Below are 26,292 nucleotides of genomic sequence, written 5' to 3'. Positions count from 1 at the left end.
ATTACAATGCGCTTAGGTACGCGTTTGGGTGGCAGGTAAATTTGGGCTCATTTGCTTTCTTGAGTGGCGTAAGAGTACGTAACGAATAAAGCCGGGTATTTTCGCGGCAGAGCTCCACGTGTAGTATAAAATACGCGCGCAAAGAGAACGTGGCCTAAGCAGGAGCCAGCGCTGTGAAAATCACGTTAAACTAAGATGTTCCAAAGCTTATCACTGTGTACATCCGGATTCAAAACTCGGAGCCTGGAGCAAGCCTCGGTACACTGTGTGAACAATTGTCAACTACGGCCGGAATTTGTACGTTTGAGCGTAGTAAATAAATATGCAAAAAAAAGCACAAGTGTCGTCATACAAAAACAACACAGTTAGTCCCCGTGGCAGTCGTTGTGTAGAGTGTTGAAATAAAGGCAGTCAAGGTGTAGCGGTTAGTATAATCAGCTCCAGATCCGCACGTTAGAGTCGTGTTAATGGCATTTTTATACTCTGTTTTTACTTCGTTTTTTTTTCTACTTTCCTAGATCTTCTTTTCTCTACCGCCATAATTTCACACATTTTAGAAACATATATCATACCTGCCTCATATATACGAGACACACATAACACATATCCAATAAGCACATACATGAGACATACGTATGACACATATAATAAGATCTTTCAATAGTCTTAAATAATTTCGGCAGTAGAGCGTTAGTACAGCTTGGTTATTTCAGAAATGTTCGTTATCAATTATTAATAAGGGTAGTAACTCCTAAAACGACACGTCTAGCATGAAATTGCGGTTTTGCAGTATGCCAACAGGTCTTAGCTGTTCGCAAGAAATAACAGGACATGTGGCGCGCAAAATATTATGGGAAGGACCAAATCAACTAGCTAACGAAAAGAGCTGCAAGCGGCATTACATAGCCCACAGCGATGAGTGGCTGGCTTAAAATTCGGCGTTCTGATAACCCCGAATATATATTCCCACAACCTTCACATGGAAAAGGATAAGAGTAATCAGGTGAGCTATTCAACGTTCTACAAACCAAGCATGTCTGCCTGGGATCACAAGAACTAATATTCTGGTCAGCTATTCTACGTTTTAAAAACCAAACGTGTCTGCCTGGGATCGAAAGAGCCAAAAATCTGTGAGGTCGCGAATTTTAAAAACTGACTCTCCGTATGGGACTGGAAAAAAAGCCACCGTACCTAGACCAAAACATTCTCCTTGAACTTAAATGGTCGGCGTCCGTTTAATTTGCAAGGTACTCTTGCTGCCCTCAGTTGCAACTTATTAATTAGACTGTCAAAGACAGGCCGTAAATTTTTGACAATAAAGTGACTTCCTGTAGTCTAGTCTGTAGCCAATAAAAAAGCCTATAGACAGTTTATAAAAATCTATAGAGTTCTGACTGCAGATCTGAGAGACAATGAATAGAAAGGAGGAAGTATCTAAGGGAAGGCAATATAGTCCTAAGAAGTCTATAGAAAGCCCGTAGACCATATATATAAGGCATATGAGAACTCATCAGAGGTTCTGCGCGATCAAGACTAAAAAAGGTGTGCGAAGACAGCGCTGCAAATTGGTACGAAATGACTACGTTGAGAATTGACGAAATGGAGAACTCACTTGATCAATGCTACCGATATCACCCAAGAGCAGTGGGTCACAACCCCGAAACCATGCAGTCAGTGCGATGCCCATCGCTACGGGTCCACAGTAAGTGAAAGCAGCGAGGAATGAGCTGGTCACGGCAGTGCTGGCAAAGGAAGCATATATATAAGCATAAACAGACTTTGTGGTCGTGATGTACCATATACTACAATAGTTTTAAGGCCAACAAAATCGTTTCTTATGCGCAGTCCAACTCGTCCTGTTTAAAAGGGTCCGTTTATCTCATAGTGTGATCATAAAAATATATGGGGCTCCCCAACATATTTATTTACAGGAACAGCGAACTGCAACTGTCAGGCCGTTGCCGTATAGCCCAATGCCGACACCGATCACGGGTGCGTTTGCATGGCGATGTTGGAGAAGTTAATACGTAATTATAGCTGAGAGGGATGAACACCACTCGGTTCTAGCAATAATAACGGGTTTTTATTACGTGAAATTTTTTTCGGCTGGATTCCTGCGGGAATATTTGTCATGTAATGTCGGCAGCTACAGTGCCGTTAACTCTCTGGATAGCTTAGCGGCTATAGCTTTCGGTTGCTTACGCCAAGGGCGCGGGTGGTCGACACCAGTCCGCGGCGACAACGTTTCTATAAAGGCGACATAAAAAAAAGCCGCAATGCTGCATGTCAGTGCGCGTTACATGTAAAGAAATTTAGGACAGATATTTTGAAATGTGCTAAATTGCAAGATACTTTTATGAAAATATTGAAAGTAATGGTTTATTCTTGTGATATGTAGCCGAATATTTCTTGTAAAATGTTTCCATCGATCGCATCGAAAAGTTAAGACTCCCATTTAAAACCAATAGGGAGCGGCTTTGACAATAGCAAAAACGTTAATAGAAAAACAATAATTGAAAAAATAAGTGAAATGTTACATTATATGAAAAAATTGTGTTCGTAAACGGTTTACCCCTCACAAATGCTTTTGTCGAGAATTGTTGGGTGTGATGAACACCAGATGGTCGAAATTAGTTCAGAACCCACTGATACGGCGTCTCTCATAGCGCATGTGCAGCTTTGGGTTGTTAAACAGGATGTAACGTGCAATAGGCCTCGCTCTTGAGTCAGTTGGTGCATCTTGAAATGGTAACAAAAGGAGGGTCCTGGAGGATAAAAAAGCGCGTACAGAAGAAAGGGACGTTAGACACGGACGGGTGCTGGGTACGCCCCAGCGCTCGTCCGTGTCTAACGACCGTTTCTTGTGTACGCGTCTTTGTATCCGCCAGTACCCACCCACCCTACGGTTAGAATTTCAGGACGTAAAGAGCCGTATCGTAGTGCACAATATTATATTGTACCATTCTGTACTGTACGTAGGTAGGTAGGTGGGGTAGGTTGGGTAGGTAGGTAGCGTAGGTGAGGTAGGTTGGTTAGTTAAGTTAGGCAGGTAGGTTGGTTGGTCGGTCGGTCGGTCGGTCGGTCGGTCGGTCGGTCGGTCGGTCGGTCGGTCGGTCGGTCGGTCGGTCGGTCGGTCGGTCGGTCGGTCGGTCGGTCGGTCGGTCGGTCGGTCGGTTAGGTAGGTTAGGTTAGGTAGGTTAGGTTAGGTAGGTTAGGTTAGGTTAGGTAGGTTAGGTAGGTTAGGTTAGGTAGGTTATGTTAGGTAGGTTAGGTTAGGTAGGTTATGTTAGGTAGGTTAGGTAGGTAGGTTAGGTAGGTAGGTTAGGTAGGTAGGTTAGGTAGGTAGGTTAGGTAGGTTAGGTAGGTTAGGTAGGTTAGGTAGGTTAGGTAGATAGGTTAGGTAGGTTAGGTAGGTTAGGTAGGTTAGGTAGGTAGGTTAGGTAGGTAGGTTAGGTAGGTAGGTTAGGTAGGTTAGGTAGGTTAGGCAGGTTAGGCAGGTTAGGCAGGTTAGGCAGGTAAGGCAGGTTAGGCAGGTTAGGCAGGTTAGGCAGGTAAGGCAGGTTAGGCAGGTTAGGCAGGTAAGGAAGGTTAGGCAGGTACGGAGGTAGGCAGGTAGGGAGGTTAGGTAGGGAGTTCGGTAGGGAGGTAGGTAGGTAGGTAGGGAGGTTAGGTAGGTAGCTAGGTAGGTAGGTAGGTAGGTTAAGTAGGTTAGGAAGATAGCTTAGGTAGGTAGGTTAGGAAGGTAGGTTAGGTAGGTTATGTAGGTGGGTCGCTTACCCGCCTACCTAAGTAAGCCTCATTACTCCCTTTAAAGGATAAAGATCCCTCCCATATCCCTCCAATTCACCTTGTTCTTTGCCAGCTGCTGCGAACCTACCCTCGCAAACTTAATCTCATACTCCCACCTAATTTTCTGGCCCCCTTGCTACGCTTTCCTTCTCTTGGAATCTACTTCGTTACCCTCAAACACCAGCGGTTATCTTGCCTTCACATTACATGCCCTGCTCTAGCCCACTTCTTCCTCTTGATTTCAACTAGGATCATATGAACCCGCGTTTGTTCTCTCACCCACTCTGCCCGCTTCCGGTCTCTTAACATTACAGCTATCATTTTTCTTTCCATAGCTCACTGCGTTGTCCTTAACTTAAGCTGAACCCTCTTTGTTAGCCCTCATGTTTCTGCCCCATAGGTGAGTACCGGTAAGACACGGCGGTGTATACTTTTCACTTGAGGGATATTGGCAAACTGCCATTCATGATCTGAGAGAACCCGCCATATGCGCTCCACCCATTCTTATTCTTCTGGTTATTTCGCTGTCGTGATCCAGATCTGCGGTTACTACCTGCCCTAACCAGCCAAGTTTTCTTAGCACTTCCAGCACCTCGCTCGCAATTCTGAACTGCCGTTTGCTTCCGATGCTATTCAATACTACTTTGGTTTTCAGTTTATTAATTTTTAGGCCCACAATCCTGCTCTGCTTGTCTAACTCTTTGGTCATGCTTTGCAGTTCATCTCCTTAGTGACTTAGCAACGCAATGACACCAGCTAATCATAGTTTATAAGGTATTCTTCATTAACTCTTTTCCCCAAAGTTCTCACCCATTGTAAACAGGCGTAGGATCAATAGGACTAGCAAGATCGTGTCTCCCTGCCTGACTCCTTTTTTAATGAAATTTTATTGCTGCAGTTGTGCAGAACTATGTTAGGTGCGCACCCGCTATGGATATCTTCCAATATTTTTGCACGAGCCTCTACTAAATTGTGATCGCGCAATGAGTGCATAAATGCTGAAGTGTTGAATTAACCAAATGCTTTCTTGCAATCTATAAGGGCTATACAGGGTGTCCACGCTAACTTTAGCCAAAGGTTAAAAAATAAAATATTTGAGGTAGGCCAGGGAAACCACTTACCAACCGGCTTGCGCATCATAGGCAATTTTTTCTTTTGCAATTAATTGATTAGCAATTAATATAATTTTTCTAAATGCGTAAATATTGACTTTAGACAGAAAATGTGAATACCGAAGTTAGAGAGCACGTTAAAAAACCCCCATTCCATTTATTTGCGGTAAAGAAAACCTCATGTGTATCTTTTTTCCGAGCTCCAAAGAAAGCCCGCGAAATACAAAGAAAATCACGTGACTAGCGCATTCGCGCGCCACGATTGTGCTGCTCTCAACCGTGGCTTCAGTGAACGAAATCAGCTGCTGGCAAGACGCGACGAACCTCAATGCGCCGGCAGGCCGATATGTCAACGGTGGTTGCGGCCCCCCGCGCGAGCCTGTCTGCAAGCGTGTCTGCCAGATAGTTTTGTTAATAGAAGCATAATGGGCCGCCGCGTTGGCCCAATCATTACGGCGCTTGGCTGCTGAATCGAAAGACTCGGGTTTGATCCCGGCCGCGGCGGTCTCTTTAAAAACGAAATGCTAGAGGCCCGTGTACTGTGCGATGTCAGTGCACGTTAAAGAACCCCAGGTGGTCGAAATTTCCGGAGCGCCTCTCCCTGATAGCTTGAGTCGCTTTGGGACGTTAAACCCCTATAAACCATCAACCATGATTGAAGGATACTGCATTAACACTTCTTCTTGGGCGAGTTGGTGCATACTTTATTTGAAGAAAATAGCGCCAGAGCATGCAAACCACGAAAAGACAAGGACGAGACAAAAAGCGCTAACTCACAACTAATTTTATTGAAACCAGGCAGCGCCTTTATATGGCGAAGTTTCACTGAAAAAGAGGGAGGAGGGCAGGAAAGGTAAAGATATCAAAGCGACCATCACAGCGAGCACACATGAGCAAGCGGAAACCAAAACAAAAACAAAAAAGTTAACAAAGATTATTTAAGGGCGGCCTCTAAGAATTCGAACTCGGATGAAAAAAGTGAAACAGATGGGGTGCTGACACACCTATTGCCAAGTTTTCTTATGTGAAAAGCCTCCAGACATTCACGTGCCTTCTTATCTGCGCTTTTGCCAAGAATCTTAGTCTGACTGAATCGTGCCTCGCATCCGTCGCAACCCATAATATGCGCTACCAAATGTGCATATTTATCCTTTAAATCTGATAAATTTCGGGCATGTTCCCCCAAGCGCTCGTTGATGCAACGCCCAGTCTGGCCGACATAGGTCTTCCCACACGTTAAGGGGATAGCATAGACCACTGGGTTCCCCTGCTGGCGGCTGGGTTCCCCTGCTCAGTTTGACTGCTGTCTGCGAGACCCTTCTAAAGAAACTTAAGCAAGGAACACAAAGAAACTCCGGAAAGGATCGTTGCAGGTCACAGAAGCCGTTGGTGGTGCCTTACTGCACAAAACTGCTCACAACTTGAAAAAGTGGCCAACAGGCTTGGGGTGAGTGTCGTTTTTTCCGCCCCCAACAAGCTGAAAAAGCTGTGCCCCCGTATTTGCAGCTCAAGAAAGCGGGGTTGCCAGATAAGGCACGACTCTCCATTCATCATGTGTTCCGCAGGAGTGGTCTATGCTATCCCCTTAACGTGTGGGAAGACCTATGTCGGCCAGACTGGGCGTTGCATCAACGAGCGCTTGGGGGAACATGCCCGAAATTTATCAGATTTAAAGGATAAATATGCACATTTGGTAGCGCATATTATGGGTTGCGACGGATGCGAGGCACGATTCAGTCAGACTAAGATTCTTGGCAAAAGCGCAGATAAGAAGGCACGTGAATGTCTGGAGGCTTTCCACATAAGAAAACTTGGCAATAGGTGTGTCAGCACCCCATCGGTTTCACTTTTTTCATCCGAGTTCGAATTCTTAGATGCCGCCCTTAAATAATCTTTGTTAACTTTTTTGTTTTTGTTTTGGTTACCGCTTGCTCATGTGTGCTCGCTGTGATGGTCGCTTTGATATGTTTAACTTTCCTGCCCTCCTCCCTCTTTTTCAGTGAAACTTCGCCATATAAAGGCGCTGCCTGGTTTCAATAAAATTAGTTGTGAGTTAGCGCTTTGTGTTTCGTCCTTGTCTTTTCGTGGTTTGCATGCTGTGGCGCTATTTTCTTCAAATCATGATTGAAGGTTAACGTTGTCCTGACCCTATTAGCGTTTACCTTAGTGACAGAGAGATGTGCACTGTATGCGTTGGCTTTAATAACGATGTTCGAGAAACGCGGCTTTGGAGCATATGCCGCCCGCGTACATTGCGTAAGTTGGCATTGACGATAAAAACATTGGACGCGCATGACTGGTTCCTGATTCAGTGGACACCTCAATCGCGCTTTCAGGTAAGTCGCGGTGCTGTCCGCATTAGAACTGTGCTTTCGCACAATATTTTGTTTTTAGGAACGCTGCACCATCAGCCATTTATTTTTTTTTCAGAGCTAATCGAACAATGTCAAACGAAAGCGCTGCGTTGAGAAAATTAAAAAAAGCTCGCCAGTCGTCGGCTTCCAACTCAGAAAGGATTTCACTCCCTGAAGTATATGCTTTTTTCAGTTCTGTCTTCATCGCTAGCGTGCAGGAGTATAATTAATAACTGAATTATTATTGGGTCCAACTGTAGTTCCTTTAACACATTTGAAAACTTTTTGCGCTGAGTTTTCAACGTTCATCGTGAGGTACGACAAAACCCCAACATCCGAAAAGTACGCATGCAGCTGCAAAAAAAAAGTATTTTCACACTGGAACCGTTACAGAAAAACTTTCCTGGACTAAGCTTCACCGTGAACTTTCCGCGGTCACATGACCGGTCACATGATGACCGCAGATTTAGCCTCACGGGACCCTGATGAGGTGGGCTTCAGAGACTTCAGAGTACCCTTTTGGATGGATGCGCCGCGTACCTCTTAGCTTCTTCAAGCGTTCGGCAGGCCATGAGTCTCTGGGTAACAACTTGATCGAAGCCGAGTCGGATAATTACTGGCGCGAATGAGCCAAAGAAGCAACTCCAGATGTTCTCCTCTTCAGTCAAGTCAAAACTGTAACTGTTGGAAAGGTGAAGAGAGAGAGCTGCTAAAATAAGCCTGGCTTTTTTAATAGTTTTATACGATGCTTCAGGATAATAATAATAATAATAACGTTTATTTGCATCAAGTACAACATGCAGGATGCTGGGGGAATGCTGGAAAAGCTGTCTTGAATACTGCTTGACGTGGCCGCAGGCCGACTAAGCGCTGTTAATTTTACAGCATCGCAAAAACAGAAGTAATAAAAATGTCTTGAAAAGACTAAAGCCAGACCAATAAACAGGCTATCAATAACAACATACAAAAAGACACTAGTCAACAGGAGTAAACTGCATTTCACAGCATTCATTATACGAAAACCAAAGCCACACAATAACTAATAAAATAATGAATTGGGCCTCTAAAAAAGAAAACACAAGGCATTACCGTGACATGGCCACAAAGCAAGTAAATAAACAGAAAGCACTAAGAAAATAATTCTCAAATCATAGCACGTGTTTTTAATTCTTTTAAAGAGATAATCTCAGGATTGATTTGATCGTCATGTAATTGATTCAATGTCCTAGGTCGTCCGGTTTTTATTCTCCGCATTGCGTACATTGTTCTACATGCTTTTATGTTCCTTTAATCGTTATGACTTGGTTATGTGTCTTAAAAGTTTTTGCAGGTATGATGTCGCAAAAAAGAAGCTTCCTTTCTTAATTCTTGTCTCTACATATTAGCAACCCGTAGTCACTGGCCCTTACCACTTGCATAGCGTTGTATTTGTTGAACACTTCGCGACTGTGGTAACAACGCACATTTTCCACAGCTCAGAGAAACTTTCTTCTATAACACATGCAGCTTTTGCAAATTTTCTTTTGTAGTAGATCCCCATACCGAATGGCTTTTTAGTTAAGTCAGGAAGGAAAAGCGTACTATAAATTAACAACATGACTTTGCGCATAAAATAACACAGTCACAAAAGAAACAGGCTTTCTTCTCACTATTTATTTCTTTTATTCTTAAATTCACTAAAGCGGTCCTGGTAATGTTCCAAGCTACCACTGCTAGGAAAATTTTTCTTGTGTAAATCCTACTTAGAAACGAGCAGCTTCTGCAGTAAATATGAGTTCTAAGAGAACTTCGTAACTGCAGGCACAAAACCTATCTTAGGGCTGGATATTCATCAGAAATTAAAGTTGCGATGGGAAGCTCCTCTAAATCTTCTACCCTGGCTTTGCAGAGTATTAAATTAAGAACTAAGGCTGAACGAAGCCGTAGCCATGCCAGCTCGGCGCTAAAAACGAGCGGCACATGTGAGCAGTGTACTTACTCTGCGATGTAGTCCGTGACATTCAGGTCGTTCAATGGACGAATGGTTGAGTTTGGCGACAAGGAGTCGATGATTATCTTTGTAATGAGTGTTGCTGGAGCAACCAGCATGATCAAAAACTGCATGCAGTCAGTCCATACAACACCTCGAAGTCCACCCTTTTCAAAGAAGAGAGTGTAAAGTTGAGTAACAAAATGAAATGAGGTGTAACAAGATTTTCCTTTAACGGTTGTAATCACGAGTGATATACGGCCTTAAATATTTTTTTTGCACACTTCAGCTCTAGTTATCCTCATGAATTAAGTATATTCCGTATTATGTAAACAACGTATTCACAATCTAATTGTCGCTAATCATTATTGAAAGGTTCTGCCTTCTGGGCAGCTCCGGCTATTGAAGAAAGAAACACACATACTAGCAACACTCGAGCAATTGAATGACTGCTCGAAATTCCTTTGATTTATTAGCGGCACAATAACGAGGAGGGTTCGTGTTAATTTACTCTCGCGTTTGAAAATCTCTAAAACTCTGGAATTATTCGAGCCGGTGTTTTCGTCAATCACAGCATATTTGACGCAGAGAAACAGGCACAGGCCTTAGAACCTCGACTCGTGGCGGTCACGGGTGCAGCGGATGAAAAACTCTAGCCGAACACTCTTATCGCGCAAACAGAATAATGCTTCGGGGTATTCATATTTGACGCAGCGGAAAGGCAGAGGACTTGCAACCTCGGCTCATGGCGGCAACGGGTACAACGAATGATAAACCGTAGCCCACCACTGTTATCGCACAGACAGAATAATGCTTCGGGGTATTCATATGTGACGCAGCGAAACAGGCAGAGGCCTTGCAACCTCGGCTCATGGCGGCTACGGGTACAACGAATGATAAACCGTAGCCCACCACTGTTATCGCGCAAACAGAATAATGCTTCAGGGTATTCATATTTGACGCAGCGAAACAGGCAGAGGCCTTGCAACCTCGGCTCATGGCGGCAACGGGTACAACGAATGATAAACCGTAGCCCACCACTGTTATCGCGCAAACAGAATAATGCTTCAGGGTATTCATATTTGACGCAGCGAAACAGGCAGAGGCCTTGCAACCTCGGCTCATGGCGGCAGCGGGTACAACGAATGATAAACCGTAGCCCACCACTGTTATCGCGCAAACAGAATAATGCTTCGGGGTATTCAAATTCGCTGGACGTCCACTTACGGCAAGGACTCTGCCCTTTTATCAACGAGAAGCCATATGTATGGCCTATTTGCGAATGTTGCTCGTGTAGATCCATGACGCAGCTAGCTCGAAACGAGCTCAGTATCCGTACCTTGCACACACTTTCACACTTGATTTTGTCAGTTGTTTCCCACCGCAGCTGCGTGGATTACAAGCGGCGCGGGTTCAGGGGGTTGCCTTAGTGCGAAAGCAGTACTTCACAAGCTGACACCGGTTTGTGTAATGCGTGACCTTTAGGGTGACCTTGGGCAAACAATAATTGAATAGAGAAATAAAACAAATGTTTTAGCGACTGTAATTCGAAGCCGTGGCGGCGCGAGCAAATGAGTTTCGCTGGCCAATGCACGAGAACACTGGGCTATCGCCGCACCCGCTCACTCATCGTGTTAAACTGCCATACACTTTCACGCAGTGCACTGCGCGTCGTCTGCTTCATCAACTAATACTACTAGCAAACGAACATTTGCGGTTTGTGCTATGTGGCGGTTGTGGTAGAAAGATGTGCGCTGTACGCGTTGGCATGGAAAAAAGGTGTGGCAAAAACATGGCACACGAGCAATGCACAAAAAAGAACTACAGGGAATGTTTACTACATTCGAATCGGAGCGAAAGCATGGATTTGTGCTAAGCAGAAGACGACGCTGAGCAGATAGTGCCGCCGGACGGAGCAGATGACAGTTGATGCAGACGACGCTCTCCAATCAACAGCGCGAGAGCGTGGTGCAGTTTAACACGAGGCGCCATCGTTTTTGAGGCAACGGCAACAACGTGAGGCGTGTTGGCTGCAGCGGTAGGCTAGGTAGGGGTCTCGCAGAGCGGCCCTTAAAGGAGATCTGTTCGCGCAGCTGCGGGTTCGGCTCCCAGTCATGGTTGTTGATTCAGTTTTTTTTCAAGTTTTGACCTCGAACTCAGCTGAAGGTCTAAATTTCACAGTCCGCGATTGAAGCCCGAGATCCTGTAGTGAAGCTTTCGCTTTAATACGTATTAGCATTGACAAGATTGCTACAGATACGTGACACTGGAGATTAGGCCGCCAGGGTTTATTGCGTAAATTGGCACCGAGGATGAAAAAGTTCAAGACGCACATGACTGGCTCCCTGGGTCAGTGGACACCTCAATCGCGCTTTCAGATGCGTGGCGGTGGGGTCCAACATTACGATTCTAACACGGATGGGCAATTCCCGTACTGTGGGGAGACTTGGGATATCTTCCACATGTTGTGGGCATGCACTCAACATCCCTACCTCACCCCTTCCCCTTCCCGAGAGGCATGGGAGACTGCCCTCCTCAACTCCCTTGAGTCCCAAAGGGCTCTAGTGAAATGGGCGAGAGACGGGCCTCGTCATGCGGCGTCCCGGACAAGAGATGCCGACCATGCAGTGGAGCCACAAATTCTCCCTATTACACTAACTAGAAGTTTTCACCACTACCACCACCACCACCACTGCAAAAAATTGTGCGGTCGTACAATATTCCGTGCTTAGCAATGGTAAACCGGCAGCTATTTTGATCTTTATAGCAGCTTCAGGATTTTGCCCGGATGATTAGTCACAGTTAAAAAGGCTTAGAAATGACCGTTGCAGAGTTCACGCCATAAAAAACCGAAAGGGGCACGTGTGCAGGAAATAAGCTTACATCCGACGGAAACGCACCTATTTACGTCCTTTAGCCGAGCTATTTAGTGAGCATCATGCTAACAATATCCAGTCTCTTTATAGTTACCGTCTCCTCTACCACATTTATTTTGATAATGAAAAGTGTGAAGAATTTCTAATGACACTCTCAGATGCAACGTTACTTTGCAGTATGTCGAAAACACGTGCCCCTGAAAAATGAATGATTCCACACCACCGAACTGATTACCTTCTACACTCATTAAGGTATACAGTGCCAGTGTTACTAAACAAGCTGGGTCTATCCAGTTTTAATAACACTCTAATAATACGCAAAATTTTGCGTTGAATGTTTCTAGAGTGACCCGTGTTTGCTGTTTCTGACGTAAAACGCTAACGCGGACAATACAAACATACACGTGTTACGTTCTCCTCTCATATGTGCAATTATCGGTTTTGTTGTAGTATCGTGTGCATGTTAACGCTAGTCTTTGTTAACGTCTTGATAACTTTTTATACATTTACTTCAACTCTTATTTTTGTAAATTTATGGTAAAATGCGAACGTTTTTTAGGTAGAGCAATATATATCTTGTATAGAATTTTTATATAGATTTTTTTCGGTGAAATCTAGCAAATAATGAAAATGTGGGGGAATAAACTCTTTCTCTTCAAAAATATTTCGTCCTGAATTGTTTAGTATGAATGGTGAAAATAGAAAATTAAAGTGGCCCTGTATGCTGCATGGGCACCGTCTGTTCCTAAGCGCCTCCACCTATGTATCTAATTCAGAGATTTCAGTATTTGATAAGAAATCAGTCGATCAAGCACGCTTCCTAGTTATGCTCGCCATTCAATGCAGTGGGGTCTTGCTGGGACCCAGTGACCTACATGTCCCAAGTCCCTTGGTTATTAAAGTTATTTCACTCTCTCTCTCTCACTCCTATCGCCGTACACTGAGTCTGGGCGCCTTCTATAAACACGTAGGTCTCCGTATAGGATCCAAAAGCAACAATCCATCTTACTCAAGAAAATCATCCATGGCCCCCTCAGAAAACGCATTTACCAGTTATCGCTTCAGTCTTGTGCAAATTGACCGCGAATTCGACGGTGCACGAAAGCTCAGAAAGCAACAGCTATTAGTGTCAACATACTTAAAATGCGCACCAACTGCTGAGTTGCCTCACGATGACCCCTGTATAAGAATATCAGATGCAAACAAGTTTTCTTACAAGGGCTGTGTAGATCGTACCGGACAAACCAACAGCAATGTTGCACCAGAAGAGGGGTGCATGGAACACTGAAAGAAAAGGTTTTGTGCTAAGCAAAAACACTTTATTTGCATAGACACAAAGTAAAACAGCCTGGTTGTTAGCTAACTGTCCAATTATCCTAGCGCATATTGACACGCGTACGAATTAGTCGAATGCATGACTGAAACTCTTTTGTTAATCGGGAAAACAGTACTTAGAGTCAAATTAGCGCAATGGCGTCAAGGGTCCCATTCTGTGCAAATCCCGGCTTCGGCTTTGAGGTGTCGAGAAGAATAGATTGGGCGAAAGGGACGCGACGTCACAACCACATGACCTCGCGCTGGTAATCCAAACTCCCCACAAAGATCACACGGTACAACAGTGATGACGTCACTACAGAATTCCTCATTGATCTAGACTCCTAGAGAGTCATGATGTAGTTCAGCCACCATTAACTAGCGTCTCTGAAGTAAGAAAAGCGTTTGGGCTGTAGGAAAATAGGAGGTCTGCTAGAAAAGTATCCGACTTTATTTTTTTGTACGAACACCTGATGGATTTGAAACAAGCCCGCTTGCACCAGCCTACCTTGAACCTTCGTGCGCATGCAGAAATTTTTTCTCGCCTACCGATAACGTCAGTCACTGGCACGCAGCGTTTGAGTGAGGCATAGCGTAGTGCTCTCGTCGGTTTTTTATTGCAAGGAAAATGGCGGAGCGACAGGAGCAGCGCTACTGCATCAAATTTTGCCAGAAACTGGGCGACAGCCAAGTGGAAACCGTTCGGAATATTCAAACGGCTTTCGGTGACAATGCTATGAGCAGCACACAGATTAAGCAGTGGTACAATTGGTTTAAAGACGGCCGCACATCGGTGCAGAGCGAGCCACGCTCCGGTCGGCCATCAACATGCCGAAATGACCAGCTCATTGCCGAAGTGAACGCTGTGGTGACGCGGGACCATCGTGTGACTATCCGAGAAATTGTGGAAGAGGTGGACATCACCAATTTTTCTGCGCATTCCATTATCACCGAAAATTTGGCCATCGAGAGAGTTGCGGCGAAATTCGCACCGAAACTGCTCACGGTGGAGCAAAAGCAGCTTCGTGTTGAAGTCTCACAGGACATGCTGGATTCCACAAACTGTGACCCCGACTTCATCAACACCATAATCGCTGGTGACGAGCCTTGGGTGTACGGGTACGGCCCGGAAACCAAATCCCAGTCGTCACAATGGCAGCATTCCACGTCACCAAGACCAAAGAAGGCCTGCCAAGTGCGCTGCAATGTCAGAGTGATGCTGACTGCTTTGTTTGATTCCTTCTGTGTGGCACACCACGCGTACGCACCCACAAAGTAAACATTGACCAAAAGAATACTACAGGGATGTCCTCCGTCGCCTGCGTGGAGCTGTGCGGCGCAAGAGGCCGAAGTTGAGATCAACAGGAAATTGGCGCATCCATCATGACAATGCTCCTGCACATTCCTCGCACTATCGCACTAAATTCACACTTTTTTCGCGAAAAACCAGACTGCTGTAGTTCAACAGACTTCTTACTCTCTTGATATGGCCTCCTATGACTTCTGGCTGTTTCCTAAAATCAAGAGGCCATTGAAAGGAGTGCGATTTATGACAAGAGAGGACATTATGGCTGCAACGACAACTGAGCTAAACTTCATTCCGAAAGGGGCCTTTTCGGAATACTTCCAACAATGGCAGCAGCACTGGGAGAAGTATGTGGAGTCCCAAGGAGACTACTTTGAAGGTGATCAGGTTTCCAACGCTCCAGTTAATCCAGTTTTTTTTCTTCGGCAAAAGGTCGGATACTTTTCTAACAGACTTCGTATGGTCGAGACTGGATTCAAACCTCTTGCCCCCTTGGTCTTGTGCCGTGTGCGCTACCCTTAGACCACGAAGAACGTTCGTTCGACTGGGTTAAAGAGAAGCCCAGTGTACCTCGAGGTGAGTAAAGTTTAAAAAATAAACAAACAATAAAATAAAACAATAAAAAGCAAAATCAAATTAAGCAAGCAATAGCGTCCGTATCTGCGAAGTGATATGCGAGGGGGACCCTGGCTGCTGAAGGGACCCATTAAGTCTAGCTTTTCAAACCCTTCAGGTGGAGCTTATGTGCCCCTAGAATTTTTAAACGATAGCTTCCCTATGCCATGTAAAGCCAAGGTCACCGGGCCGAGCCGAAGCCGCTATTAGACAGTTTTAGCTGTGCGTCCGCAAGGGCTTAACGTACGCAAGGAGCTTGCGGGGACAGTAGTGCGCACGCGCAGAACGCAAGCGCGAGCCCTGCGTCTTGGGTACGTACGCAAGCCAGCGAACTTTGCGTTGCGTTGCTTGCGTGGCTTTCGTGGTTAAAGTTGGCAACATGGCAGCGCCCTGCACGCCCGCTTCGGACCAAATACTGCATCGCCGCTGCATTTTTCGACGCGATAGCTCGCACTAAACGGTTGTATTCACTTTTATTTTGCGCATCCTCTCCCTTCCGTAATGATATAGGTGACAAATAGTCATAATTTTTTAGATAAATGCAAGAATTTCTAGATGTTACGCCTAACTATCTGCGGCGTACACTGTCGTCATAGCAACGACCCCCAGTTAAGCACTTCTCCAACTGCCGACGCGGTGGCTCAGCGGCTATGGTGCTCGGCTGCTGACCTGAAAGACGCGGGTTCGATCCCGGCCGCGGCGGCTAGAATTTCTTTGGAGGAGAAATTCTAGAGGCCCGTGTACTGTGCGATGTTAGTGCACGTTAAAGAACCCCAGGTGGTCGAAATTTTTGGAGCCCTCCACTACGGCGTCTCTCATAGCCTTAGTCGCTTTGGGACGTTAAACCCCATAAACCAAACCAAACCAAACTTCTCCAACTTTGCACTACAATTTATCTTTTCATTTGATTCAAATGATTTACATTAAAAAAAACAACGCCTTCGAATGCAAACATTACTGCCATTAATAAAAGTGGAAAAAGTTTCTTCAGCACACAGTTCAGGAGCCTTGACTTACTGTCGCTAGATGACGCCACAGTATGTTAAGCTTCCAGGGCGCTACGCTATCCACTCCTAACTAAAACTGTCGTTGCCAGGAAGGGCGGCAGTGCGCGTAAGGTGCGCCCGTAGCGTACGCACAGCTTTTGTGGACGCACAGCTAGAACTGTCTATTGATCATGCGCCGCGCAACAAGTCCGCCTCTCGTGACGTCACAGGTGCGCCGCCGCTACCGGCTTCGCCGCTGCGCCACCAACTCCGCAGCCTTGCAGTAGCTACAGATAAACGTCATTCCTCGGCCACTTTATAAACAGAGGGTGCTTACCACCAGAAGGTGGTAGCTTTACCACCTGTAAGGTATTTGTCTGGGCTAGTCGGTACATTGTTCAAACTGAAGGCACAGCGCAAGAAAGACGGGACTAAGGCAGAGACAAACACAGCGCTGTGTTTGTCTCTACCTTAGTCCCGCCTTTCGTGCGCCGTGCCTTCAGTTTTACCATCTGTAATCACGTGTATGAAGCTATAGCGTACGCATTGAGTTTAACCGTAACTAGACCACCAGTAAGTTTTTGAAGAAGTTGTGAAACAAATGCATATGAAATCTTTGTTGGTAATACAGAAGTATAGACGCTTTACAGCGCCGTCTCATGGGGGCTGCCATCTTTGATCACGTGATCACGCCGCCATTACTCGCCTCCTGACCGCTCGGCGCGCGCCTCGTCGCGAAGGCTGCTGCGTCGGACGATTCGGTTCCGACAGGCAGTGTTTCGGCTGATACGGTTGTAAAGGAGAGGGAAGACGACACTATGGTTTGGCCAAAGCTTGGAAGGACATGTGACAACCCTAATTTGATCACTTCAGGCGTGAAAACGTGATAGGACTTCATGTCGCGTAGAGCCGCGGAGCTCGACGCCTCTTCGAGCCAACGGACGGATCGCCTGAATGCTTGTCTTTGCATGTGCTGAAGGCTCTGCTTAATGTTTTTTTTATTGTTATTATATAAAACGGCAAGGTTGAATGTTCCTTCGGCCTTACAGGTCGTTGTCCTATCGTGTACCTGCATGCAGACACTGCTGTAAAACGCTCACATGCACATCGTATGCATTTGTTTACAACCTGTTAACGGTGCTTAGGAAACCTGAAATATTTCCTACTGGTTGGATAAACATAGAAAGGCGACAAATATAAATAGACACACAAAGGTTGCCTATCATGGTAACAGTACCATGCATCAAGCAGCCGTCACAAGCTGGCGTGCAATCATTTCGAAGGATTCCGCGATACAATTGTTGTAACGCGCGCATGGCAACGCGTTCATGCTAGACGAATTTCAAAATAACGTCAGCCTCATACAAAAAATGTTTGATACGCTCGACGCTCGATATGCGGACATGGAAATGCTCGTGGTCTCTTTGGTTGTAATTAATCACCTTCACTCTGAGCGTGCGGAGTCACTTTTAGTGACTGTCTCACATGGACCGCGAGCAAGTGACAACCGCCCAGCACAGCAGCCGTAATCCAAATGCGGTAATCCGAATACGGTCCACGGAAACCGCGCTACTTGGGGCGAAATTGAACAGTGGCACCAAGACGGTGTGTAATACACGGACTGACGGTAAGCGTTGTCCGCTCGCACGGCAGTGCGGTGCATAATAAACAGCAGCAGCATGTAGGAGCGCAAGTTGTCTTTTTTTTTTTTCGTTCCTAATTCGGCTTCGGGCGCTCCTTTTACTAATGGCCACACACCATCACTTACGATCAATGGGGTCGCAGCACAGTGCACAACAACTGAAAGCACGCCGTCATGGTTTCGGTGGCGGAACAGCTTCTTCATGCGGCTGTGTTGTGCACTTACCTTCGCGGATTTTCCAAGATCTAAACCTTTCTTTATTAGCTATCTAGCGCTGACGGACGTGTTTGTTGCGTTCACCAGTTCGGAAAGGGTGCGTGTCGAACGGGCGTGAACATTGGCATTACCTACTTGTGCAGTTCGATTGCTGTAAGTAGCGGTTTGGCTTGGTTTATGGGGTTTAACGTCCCAAAGCGATTAAGTCAATGAGAGACGCCGTAGTGGAGGGCTCCGGAAATTTCGATCACCTGGAGTTCTTTAACGTGCACTGACATCGCAGAGTACACAGGCCTCTAGAATTTCGCCTCCATCGAAATTTAACCGCCGCGGTCGGGATCGAACCCGCGTCTTCCGGGACAGCAGCCGAGTGCCATAACCACTGAGCCACCACGGCGGCTATAAGTAGCGGTTTCTTACTGACCTTAAGCAACAACGAGATTGCTTTTTCGAATTTCATGAATGCGCTCATCCTCGTCACCGTGGGTAAACAAATGTTGCCCTATACTCGCGCAATTAGAAAATTTCGTTCCGGCAAAATGGGCACAAAGATGTCTATCAAATCGCATCACTTCACAGTGCATGCACCACGTAACCTTCTCTGTCCCGCCCGCGTTGTACGTACTGATATGATCGCCGCTGTTCACTGCTGTTGCCGAGGCGATGACGAGAAGGTCACGTGATGCGGGAGTCGCACAGGGGCGTTTACTGGTGGGCCTCGCTTTGCGTGCAAGGCAGGCGCGCGACTTTGGATTTAAGCGTGAAATCGCCAATATTTGTTCAGTGACAGCGTTGAAATCAGTCCCGTTTTCGAAATCATTCAAACTGATGTGGCTATTACTAATGGTCAGCTGCATTATACAGGCGCCTATCAGTAACAGATAAAAGTTGACTATAATAATTTGTTTATTCATTTATTCATACCCATACTATTTATGCTTACGCCGCGGTGGCTCAGTGATTATGGTGCTCGGCTGCTGACCCGAAAGACGCGGTTTCGATCCTGGCCGTGGCGGTTGAATTTCTTTGGAGGAGAAATTGTAGAGGCCCGTGTATTGTGCGATGTCAGTGCACGTTAAAGAACTCCAGGTGGTCGAAATTTCCAGAGCCCTTCACTACGGCGTCTCTCATAGCCTTAGTCGCTTTGGGACGTTAAACCCCATAAACCAAACCTTATTTATTGATACTGTTAACCCTCCGATGATGGTTACTACAGGGAGTGAGAACATATACAAATACAATTAGAATTACAACTCCCATTTCGAAAAAATACATTCACAAAAACAGAATTACAGATTTCCACCCCGTTCTATCGTCTCCACACCTCCGTCTCCACACCTAGGACAAATCTTTCAACATCAGACTCCTCAACAACATCATTTGTCAATTGATTCCACATTTCAATCACACCCGGAAAAAAAATGAATAAGGGTACGCCAACTTAGAATTTTGTTAAACCACTTACTAGTTAACGTGACTCATGTGTTTTCTGAAGTCCGCCAGCACAAGTATCACATTGCCAAAGAAGACAGCTTTTAAATGTTAGTAATGCGCCTCAGCGAAGGCAAGACAACCGCTGGTTCTTAAGGGTAAAGGAGTGGCTTTCAATAGAAGGCGAGAGTAGCAGTAGGCGACATAAAGTCATGTGGGTGGATGATATTAAGAAGCTTGCAGGGATATGGTGGCCGCAGCTGGCAAAGGACAGGGTTAACTGGAGAGACATGGGAGAGACCTTTGCCCTGCAGTGAGCGTGGTCAGGCTCACGATGACAATTAGTGGGCCTCACTTAAACAGCCGGTATAAACCAGGGCTAACCTGTCCATTGAACTGCTGCTATTCTTGTCTGTAGTAAATTCAAACTACGCTATGGACACGCACGCAAAGTGTAGCATTCTTTTCGTTGACACTGACACTATGAGCAGCTAGTCAGTGCGCATAGGTGTTACTACGGTATTAGTCGCGGATGTGAATCCCGGCCGCGGCGGTTGAATTTCTTTGGATGAGAAATTCTAGAGGCCCGTGTACTGTGCGATGTCAGTGCACGTTAAAGAACCCCAGGTGGTCGAAGTTTTCGGAGCCCTCCACTACGGCGTCTCTCATAGCCTTAGTCGCTTTGGGACGTTAAACCCCATAAACCAAACCAAACCTAACTTCCAAGGACCAAAGGCAGCGCATAGTTACTGCATGTTTTCACTCTCCGTCTTGAGCTTCGTCTGTCTAACTGATTCTACTAAAGTTATTTATAATATTAAATAAATCCCACTATACCTGTTACAAGCGTGATGGAGGCTGCAAAGATGGAGATGGCGCCGACGCTTTGCTGGAATGAAAATGCAATGACAATTATAGGGCCACTCTTTTACCAGCATGATCGTGAGATAATGGAGACGGCAGAGAAAAAGATTAGTTTCAAGTCATAATAGTGTTAAGGGCTAAACTTGGTAAATTTTTATCACAATTATCTCCTTGTAATAGCGCCAAGGTGTTCATCGCTATCCTTTATAATTACGATCCGTGTGAATACCGCGTTGGTGATATGTACAAGAAAAGGTTATTCAGTAAAGACATCTTTTAAATAATCTTCTAAATCAGCACACACAGCCCATGGAAATTATTCAAAAATTTGTTGCCCATAACTCCTTCAAAAGGAATGCTATAACTTACCTCCTTTCTTGTTCGAATGATTAAATTCTTTATGTCGCTGTTGTCCCGTTAACTCTGTGGATTCTCTTGTATTTCTCATTCTAATATGCCTTGTAAATATCCAGTCTATAATTTAGCCATTGCAACAGTATGCACCTTCCACCTATTTTGTACCTTGTATCAATGTTTTTGGTAAAATGAGAATGTATGAAGTTCTTGGTTCTTTTGCCTTCTATACTGATCATTGTGTCGGGTGCTTGGGCCCCGTCAGGCAGAGTACATCTGCCTTTTGCCCTTGTAAACGAGACCTTGTTGTCTGAAATAAAGAGTATCTATCTATCTACATCTATAACATGTACTCCGTAATCAGCCGATGCCGCCGGCAGCACATGTGGCATGTAGAATTATTCTGTGTCAGTTTGTTGGGCGGCATTCAGAGCAATCAGTACCAAGCCAGGCGGCATTCTTTCGTTGCTAGTTAAAAAAGACGTTCTGGTTTAACGTCCCAGCGCGACTAAGGCTATAAGGGACGCCGTAGTGGAGGGCTCCAGGTAATATTGACCACCAAGTCGTTCTAACTAGTATGTTGCTTAAACAAGACATGTTGTAGGCCAGTCACTTGCTATATTCAACATTAGAAGCGGAAAAACATGCGACGAATGCTCGATTTTCGAATTGCTATTTGCATCAATTTCGCAAGTTCACGTTCAGTTCAACTGCCCTAGAAATGACTCTAGTGCTTCTGTTCATGATTCGAATAGGGGAGGGTTCACGAATTAGTTATTAAGTGGCAAACACGCACACCCGGCCAAATCTGCAACTGAAGTGATTTTTGCATCCGAAATTGCAACTTGTAAAAGGCTTCTCTCGCATGAACCGCAGACATGTTCATGCTGTAACTTTGCGTGTGGGGTGGCATTCGCTGGTCCATTTTTTATCATGTTATGCTTGAGTAGAGTAATCACCTGATTAAGTCGAAATTACTAGTAATCGTCATCGTCTGCGGCTACGAATAGCCAATACAAGATGGATACGTAGCAACGGTTCAGGGGGCATAGTCGCACTTACTCTGGGTAAACGACTTGTCTAGCATGGTAGGAGAGGCAGTTTACCAAGAGAAAGAACCGAGATGAAGGATAATCATTGCTGCCTGTGCCGCTAGTTTTGGCTCTTCATAGCTACAGACGATGCGGATTTCCAATAATTTTGGTCCAGTCAGGCACCTACTCTACTCAAGCATAATATGAAAAAAAAAAGAATCAAATGCCGCCACACGTGTCGGATTACAGCATGTGTATGCCAATGGTTTACCTAGGCTGCAATTAGGGATGCAAAAATTATGCCCGTTAAAGATTTCTCCGGGTGTAAGTGCCCCGAAAACACGTCATTGTGCGGAAGGACACATAAATTTCACTCACCGTTAGAAAAATGTAGATCACACAGGCCGCTAATGAAATTGTGTTGTTGAAGCGCAGCCGAAGGTACTGCAGAGAAAGAGTGTAAAAAACATGCATGCATTAAGTAGCAGTGCTGATTTGTGCACAGCTGACAGCAAATACATGACAGAATGGAAAGTTGTCGTGAAGAGACCTTTAAGTCCAGATTGAAGTGGATTCGGATCTATATACCTGATAATTATTTAGGTTGTTCACTTAAGGGAGAAAGAAGACAAAGTAAACAACTAGCGCCGGAAATTTTATCTGCTGCCAGTGTTCACAGATGCCGATGGGCCTGCTGAGCTCCGTAAGATAACAGTGCAGAAATATCAGCGCTAAGATTGTGATAAAGCGATAGCCGTGGCAAAATGTGGTTTTCATCGAGTAATATGAGTTAATAAAGGCGAAATGCTCCAGCATCAGAAAAAAAGAAAAACCGAACACAGCAGCAGTGTCACTGTCATCCGTAGCAGACTGCAGTATTATTGAGCCTGAATGCATGACGTCACGCCCCTTAATAAATATGAGTCAAGCACTGTATAGTGAAATATAGATTCATGCGCTGAAATACATATAATAAAAAAACTGCTCTACAGGGAGACAAATGGGGAAAGAATTCCGAGAATACAGGTATTGCATTGTACTGAAGAAATAGTTTGATCTTACGCTGAGCTTTAGCCTCTATGGCCTCTGGTTACGGAGCATTCAGTAGCGAAAAAAAAATTGTGCACTCGTCTATACGCCACTACAAATGTACGCATCCTAGATGCCTACCTGAAATGATGGTTTGCATGCTACAATTAGCTGAATCGCCTTTTAATCTCTGATCGGTCAGGTTTATTCAGGTGCGGTCATGGTAAGGGCGTAACAATTTCCATATAACGCGCTCTCATCCTGCGCGAAGTCGGCGCAGCTTCCTGAGAAAACTCGATTGCAGGATTATAAGATTTCTGGTAATAAAGAGAAGGCCGTTACGACTCGTGAGTGTAAGTAATTTTGCATATTTTCAACGAAAGCCCAGTATTCGGCGTGGTGTTAGATCTAACCGGGAGGTATGAGCCTCACCCTCACGTGCGTGCGAGTGAAGGTCCCTCTGTGAAGGCTATTTTTTCTCACTGTTTGACTTCTAGTCGTCGACGTTTGTGCGAGGTTATGCTGCTTGGCGCATCGTAATCTTGCTGGAGTGTTTTGCAGACAGTTTTGTCCAGACGACTGGTTCTTTTCCTGATGCTAACTTTCTTCCGTGACATGCACTGCCTTTTTTAATGCAACAGCATTGGGCATGATTTCGCGTTAGTCGCAAAAGTGTGCGAGTGGTCGACAGGGCGACGACGTCAAAGGGTCACGTGATCTTGAGACGTCACCACAACCTGCCCACCGGGACATGTGGCAATAAATTCATTCCACTGAAATCATTTTCCACCTGCGCACCGTGGCGCTTAAGATGACGCGATTTCGCGTACTGAGAAAGTCACTAAGTCGCTGGTTGGTGTAGAAGACCTTGACGTCACAAGTTCACGTGAACACGTCGGGAAAATTCCAAACTGCGAGAAGGGGGGCCGCGAGAAGCCGTGAACGGTGATACGCGCGAGTTAGAGCAGGGTCTCAGCTGATTAACGTAGCACATGATTATGTGAGTGCAAATAAATATCTGATTACTGTGAACTCATTGCGCATGTGGTGATAGAACTGAACCAGAAACATAAACATCTAGCAGCAACGTTGCTTCTCATGCGGCCGTATTCCACTCATAATGTGAATAAACTAAGCGCCCTCTTAAAATTTTTGCTACCTATCGGTCCCTCTGGGCGACGACAGAAAGAAAAGAAAAGGTTCGTGGAACCGTAGCGCTTTGAAATATTACAAAAAGGACATAAAAACGGTGTTTTTAAAAGCATTGCTGCGTAGAAAGGGAAATAGCGTGCTTCCTGCAGGTCTTTTTGCGGATGTGCAGCTGGCTCTCTAGAAGCTTAATATGCTTCTAAAGAACCTCACATTGAAAAACACCTAGTTCAGTATGGATCGTGTAGGGTTGAACATTTTTTTTCTGCTTCCAAAATGCCTTATACTGCTATGAAATTGGAAAAAGCGCGAAATGTGAAAATTCGAGAAGCTCACCGCTGTGGTACGGCAAATGTTTTGAACATTATCAACGTCCCCCGGCAATGTCTGGCAAATGTTACACCTGCCGGACTACGCTTTCAGAGAGTGGGCCATTCGTGAAACTCACCTCAAATATCGAAGTTATGCCGAGTTTGTAGAGCACGGGCACAAAGATATGTGTGGCCAGAGGAAACAGCAACAGAGGTGTAACTGCACTCCAAAACATGTGCCAGCCGTAGGCGTAGAAGTGGGCCGGCATGCCCACGAGTCCAATGGAGGAGAAGAGTGACGCCACCGTTGAGGCAGCGAGGGGAAGAATTCGGAGGGTCCGGCTCCCAAGGAACACATCTTTTGCAATCCCGTCGGACCCGCCTCCCGTCGGAGGTTTCCGAAAAGAGAAGTAAAGGCCGAGGGAAAAGTTCCCTGCGATCAGAACTCCGAAGAGCACGTACTCCAGAGCACGCATCGCTGCTTCGTCTTCCGCGTGGTTCTTGGACGCCGCTTATCTGCTCAGCATTCGCAGTCTGCCACGGAAGATGCGCCCAAGTGAGCCTGCAAAATGACCTTTTCAAGTACACGCGCTTTAGCTACTGTTACTTTAATTCGCACTGTATCTTTTTTTGCAACTATACGGTGCAAAAGGACCCAAGGGAAAAACAGTTCAAACACGGCTTGATATGTCCTTGGCCTCCTTAGAAGGCCTTGGCAGCAGCGAAAAACAACACAAGACACAACGTATCAAGGCCCAGCTAGCTCCGTGAAGTTCGAAGCAAAGTACAGAACGCAAATGAAAACGTATTAGGAGATAAAAATAGTCGACTTAAAATAAATCATATCAGACTGGCAAAATCGCACAGTACTCGACACATAATGTTAAATGTACCACTGATTGCAGTAAAAATAGAAGTGAAAGAAGTGAAAAATACAGCGAGTGACAACTCTTACCTTACATGTGTCCAAGGAGGAGATTCCGTTATCAGAATGCGTTAAACGTCAAATAAATGTGCGTTAAGGTTGGCACCGACTAGAGCACATGCTGTGCTCAGGACAGTATCGCTAAGCTTATATACCGGGTTCTATTCCCGCAAACTTCATGCACTGCAACGAACAGCCTTAAGTAATGGGGGACGCCGGTACACGTTGAAGTGACGGCGCCTGATGCGTGCGAATTCGAAAAACCTACGCGTTCAGCCTGGTCGTCCTGGCTATTTGTGGCCACTGGGCGAGCTCATGTTTCCGTTGTTGAGCTGAGCGCTTCGCCGGAAGCTAGCCATCAAATGGGCCGTCCTCCGGTGGTACGTTTTTCATGTGTTAGCTGCACACAAAAGAATATGGTACTTTAGTGCTGACTTTTTTTTTAGGTCAGGGTCAGGACTTCCATAGAAGAGCAAGGGAGATGAGAAGCTGAAAACAAAAAAACAAAAACTGCTTCCGCTCGTGGACAGCTGGTGGAAGCAACGTGCGCCTGCTATGCCGAAGATAGTGTGCGAACTCGGGGACCTCATTTCACCTCTCACCCACGATTGCCAACCCACTGTGCAAGAGGAAGTCATTGCCACATACGTCCGTTGCATTAAGTACACCGCACTTGTAGGTAGCGTTTCCCCACATCAGCATTCTGCGCTAGGGGTGGGGTGATTAACCTTCTGCTTGCAAGTGACGTTCATATGAAGCCCAATTTTTTATTTCTCTTGAAAACACACCTTTCTTCTAAAGTTTTATTTTCGCACTTTTATTTTCGCACATTTCATTTTGGACCTTGTCACCGCCGACTGTTTTCCACGTGGAGCCCTTTCCCGAAAAAAAAGAAATGTTCTATACACAAAACAGAACAACAGCACATATAGCTGGCGATCTCTGGAAAGAATGACAAAGAACTGAATGAAGCCTGTGTTTCCATCAGTGACAGTGAGTATTATGCAGGTGTTCCT

The 26,292-nt window shown here is 45.5% G+C and overlaps 1 protein-coding gene across 1 annotated transcript in view; it reads right to left on the bottom strand.

The window, feature by feature from the left end:
- LOC149347234 (sodium-coupled monocarboxylate transporter 1-like) overlaps nt 1–24,827 on the bottom strand; it is a 46,433-nt gene extending 21,606 nt beyond the window's left edge. The window contains exons 1-7 of the mRNA XM_089585531.1: nt 24,489–24,827; nt 22,241–22,306; nt 20,448–20,499; nt 13,317–13,384; nt 9,234–9,391; nt 7,796–7,936; nt 1,613–1,742 (exon numbers count right to left, since the gene is read on the bottom strand). Coding sequence (XP_089441657.1) covers nt 1,613–1,742; nt 7,796–7,936; nt 9,234–9,391; nt 13,317–13,384; nt 20,448–20,499; nt 22,241–22,306; nt 24,489–24,827 — 954 coding nt within the window. The remainder of the gene's footprint in view (nt 1–1,612; nt 1,743–7,795; nt 7,937–9,233; nt 9,392–13,316; nt 13,385–20,447; nt 20,500–22,240; nt 22,307–24,488) is intronic.
- Between the last annotated feature and the right edge of the window lie 1,465 nt (nt 24,828–26,292).

Source organism: Amblyomma mixtum, chromosome 4 (assembly GCF_055824585.1).
Source record: "Amblyomma mixtum isolate Tamu chromosome 4, ASM5582458v1, whole genome shotgun sequence".
NCBI classification, from domain to species: domain Eukaryota; kingdom Metazoa; phylum Arthropoda; class Arachnida; order Ixodida; family Ixodidae; genus Amblyomma; species Amblyomma mixtum.
The sequence above is the reverse complement of the archived record's forward strand: the minus strand, read 5'-3'. Positions and strand labels throughout refer to the sequence as shown.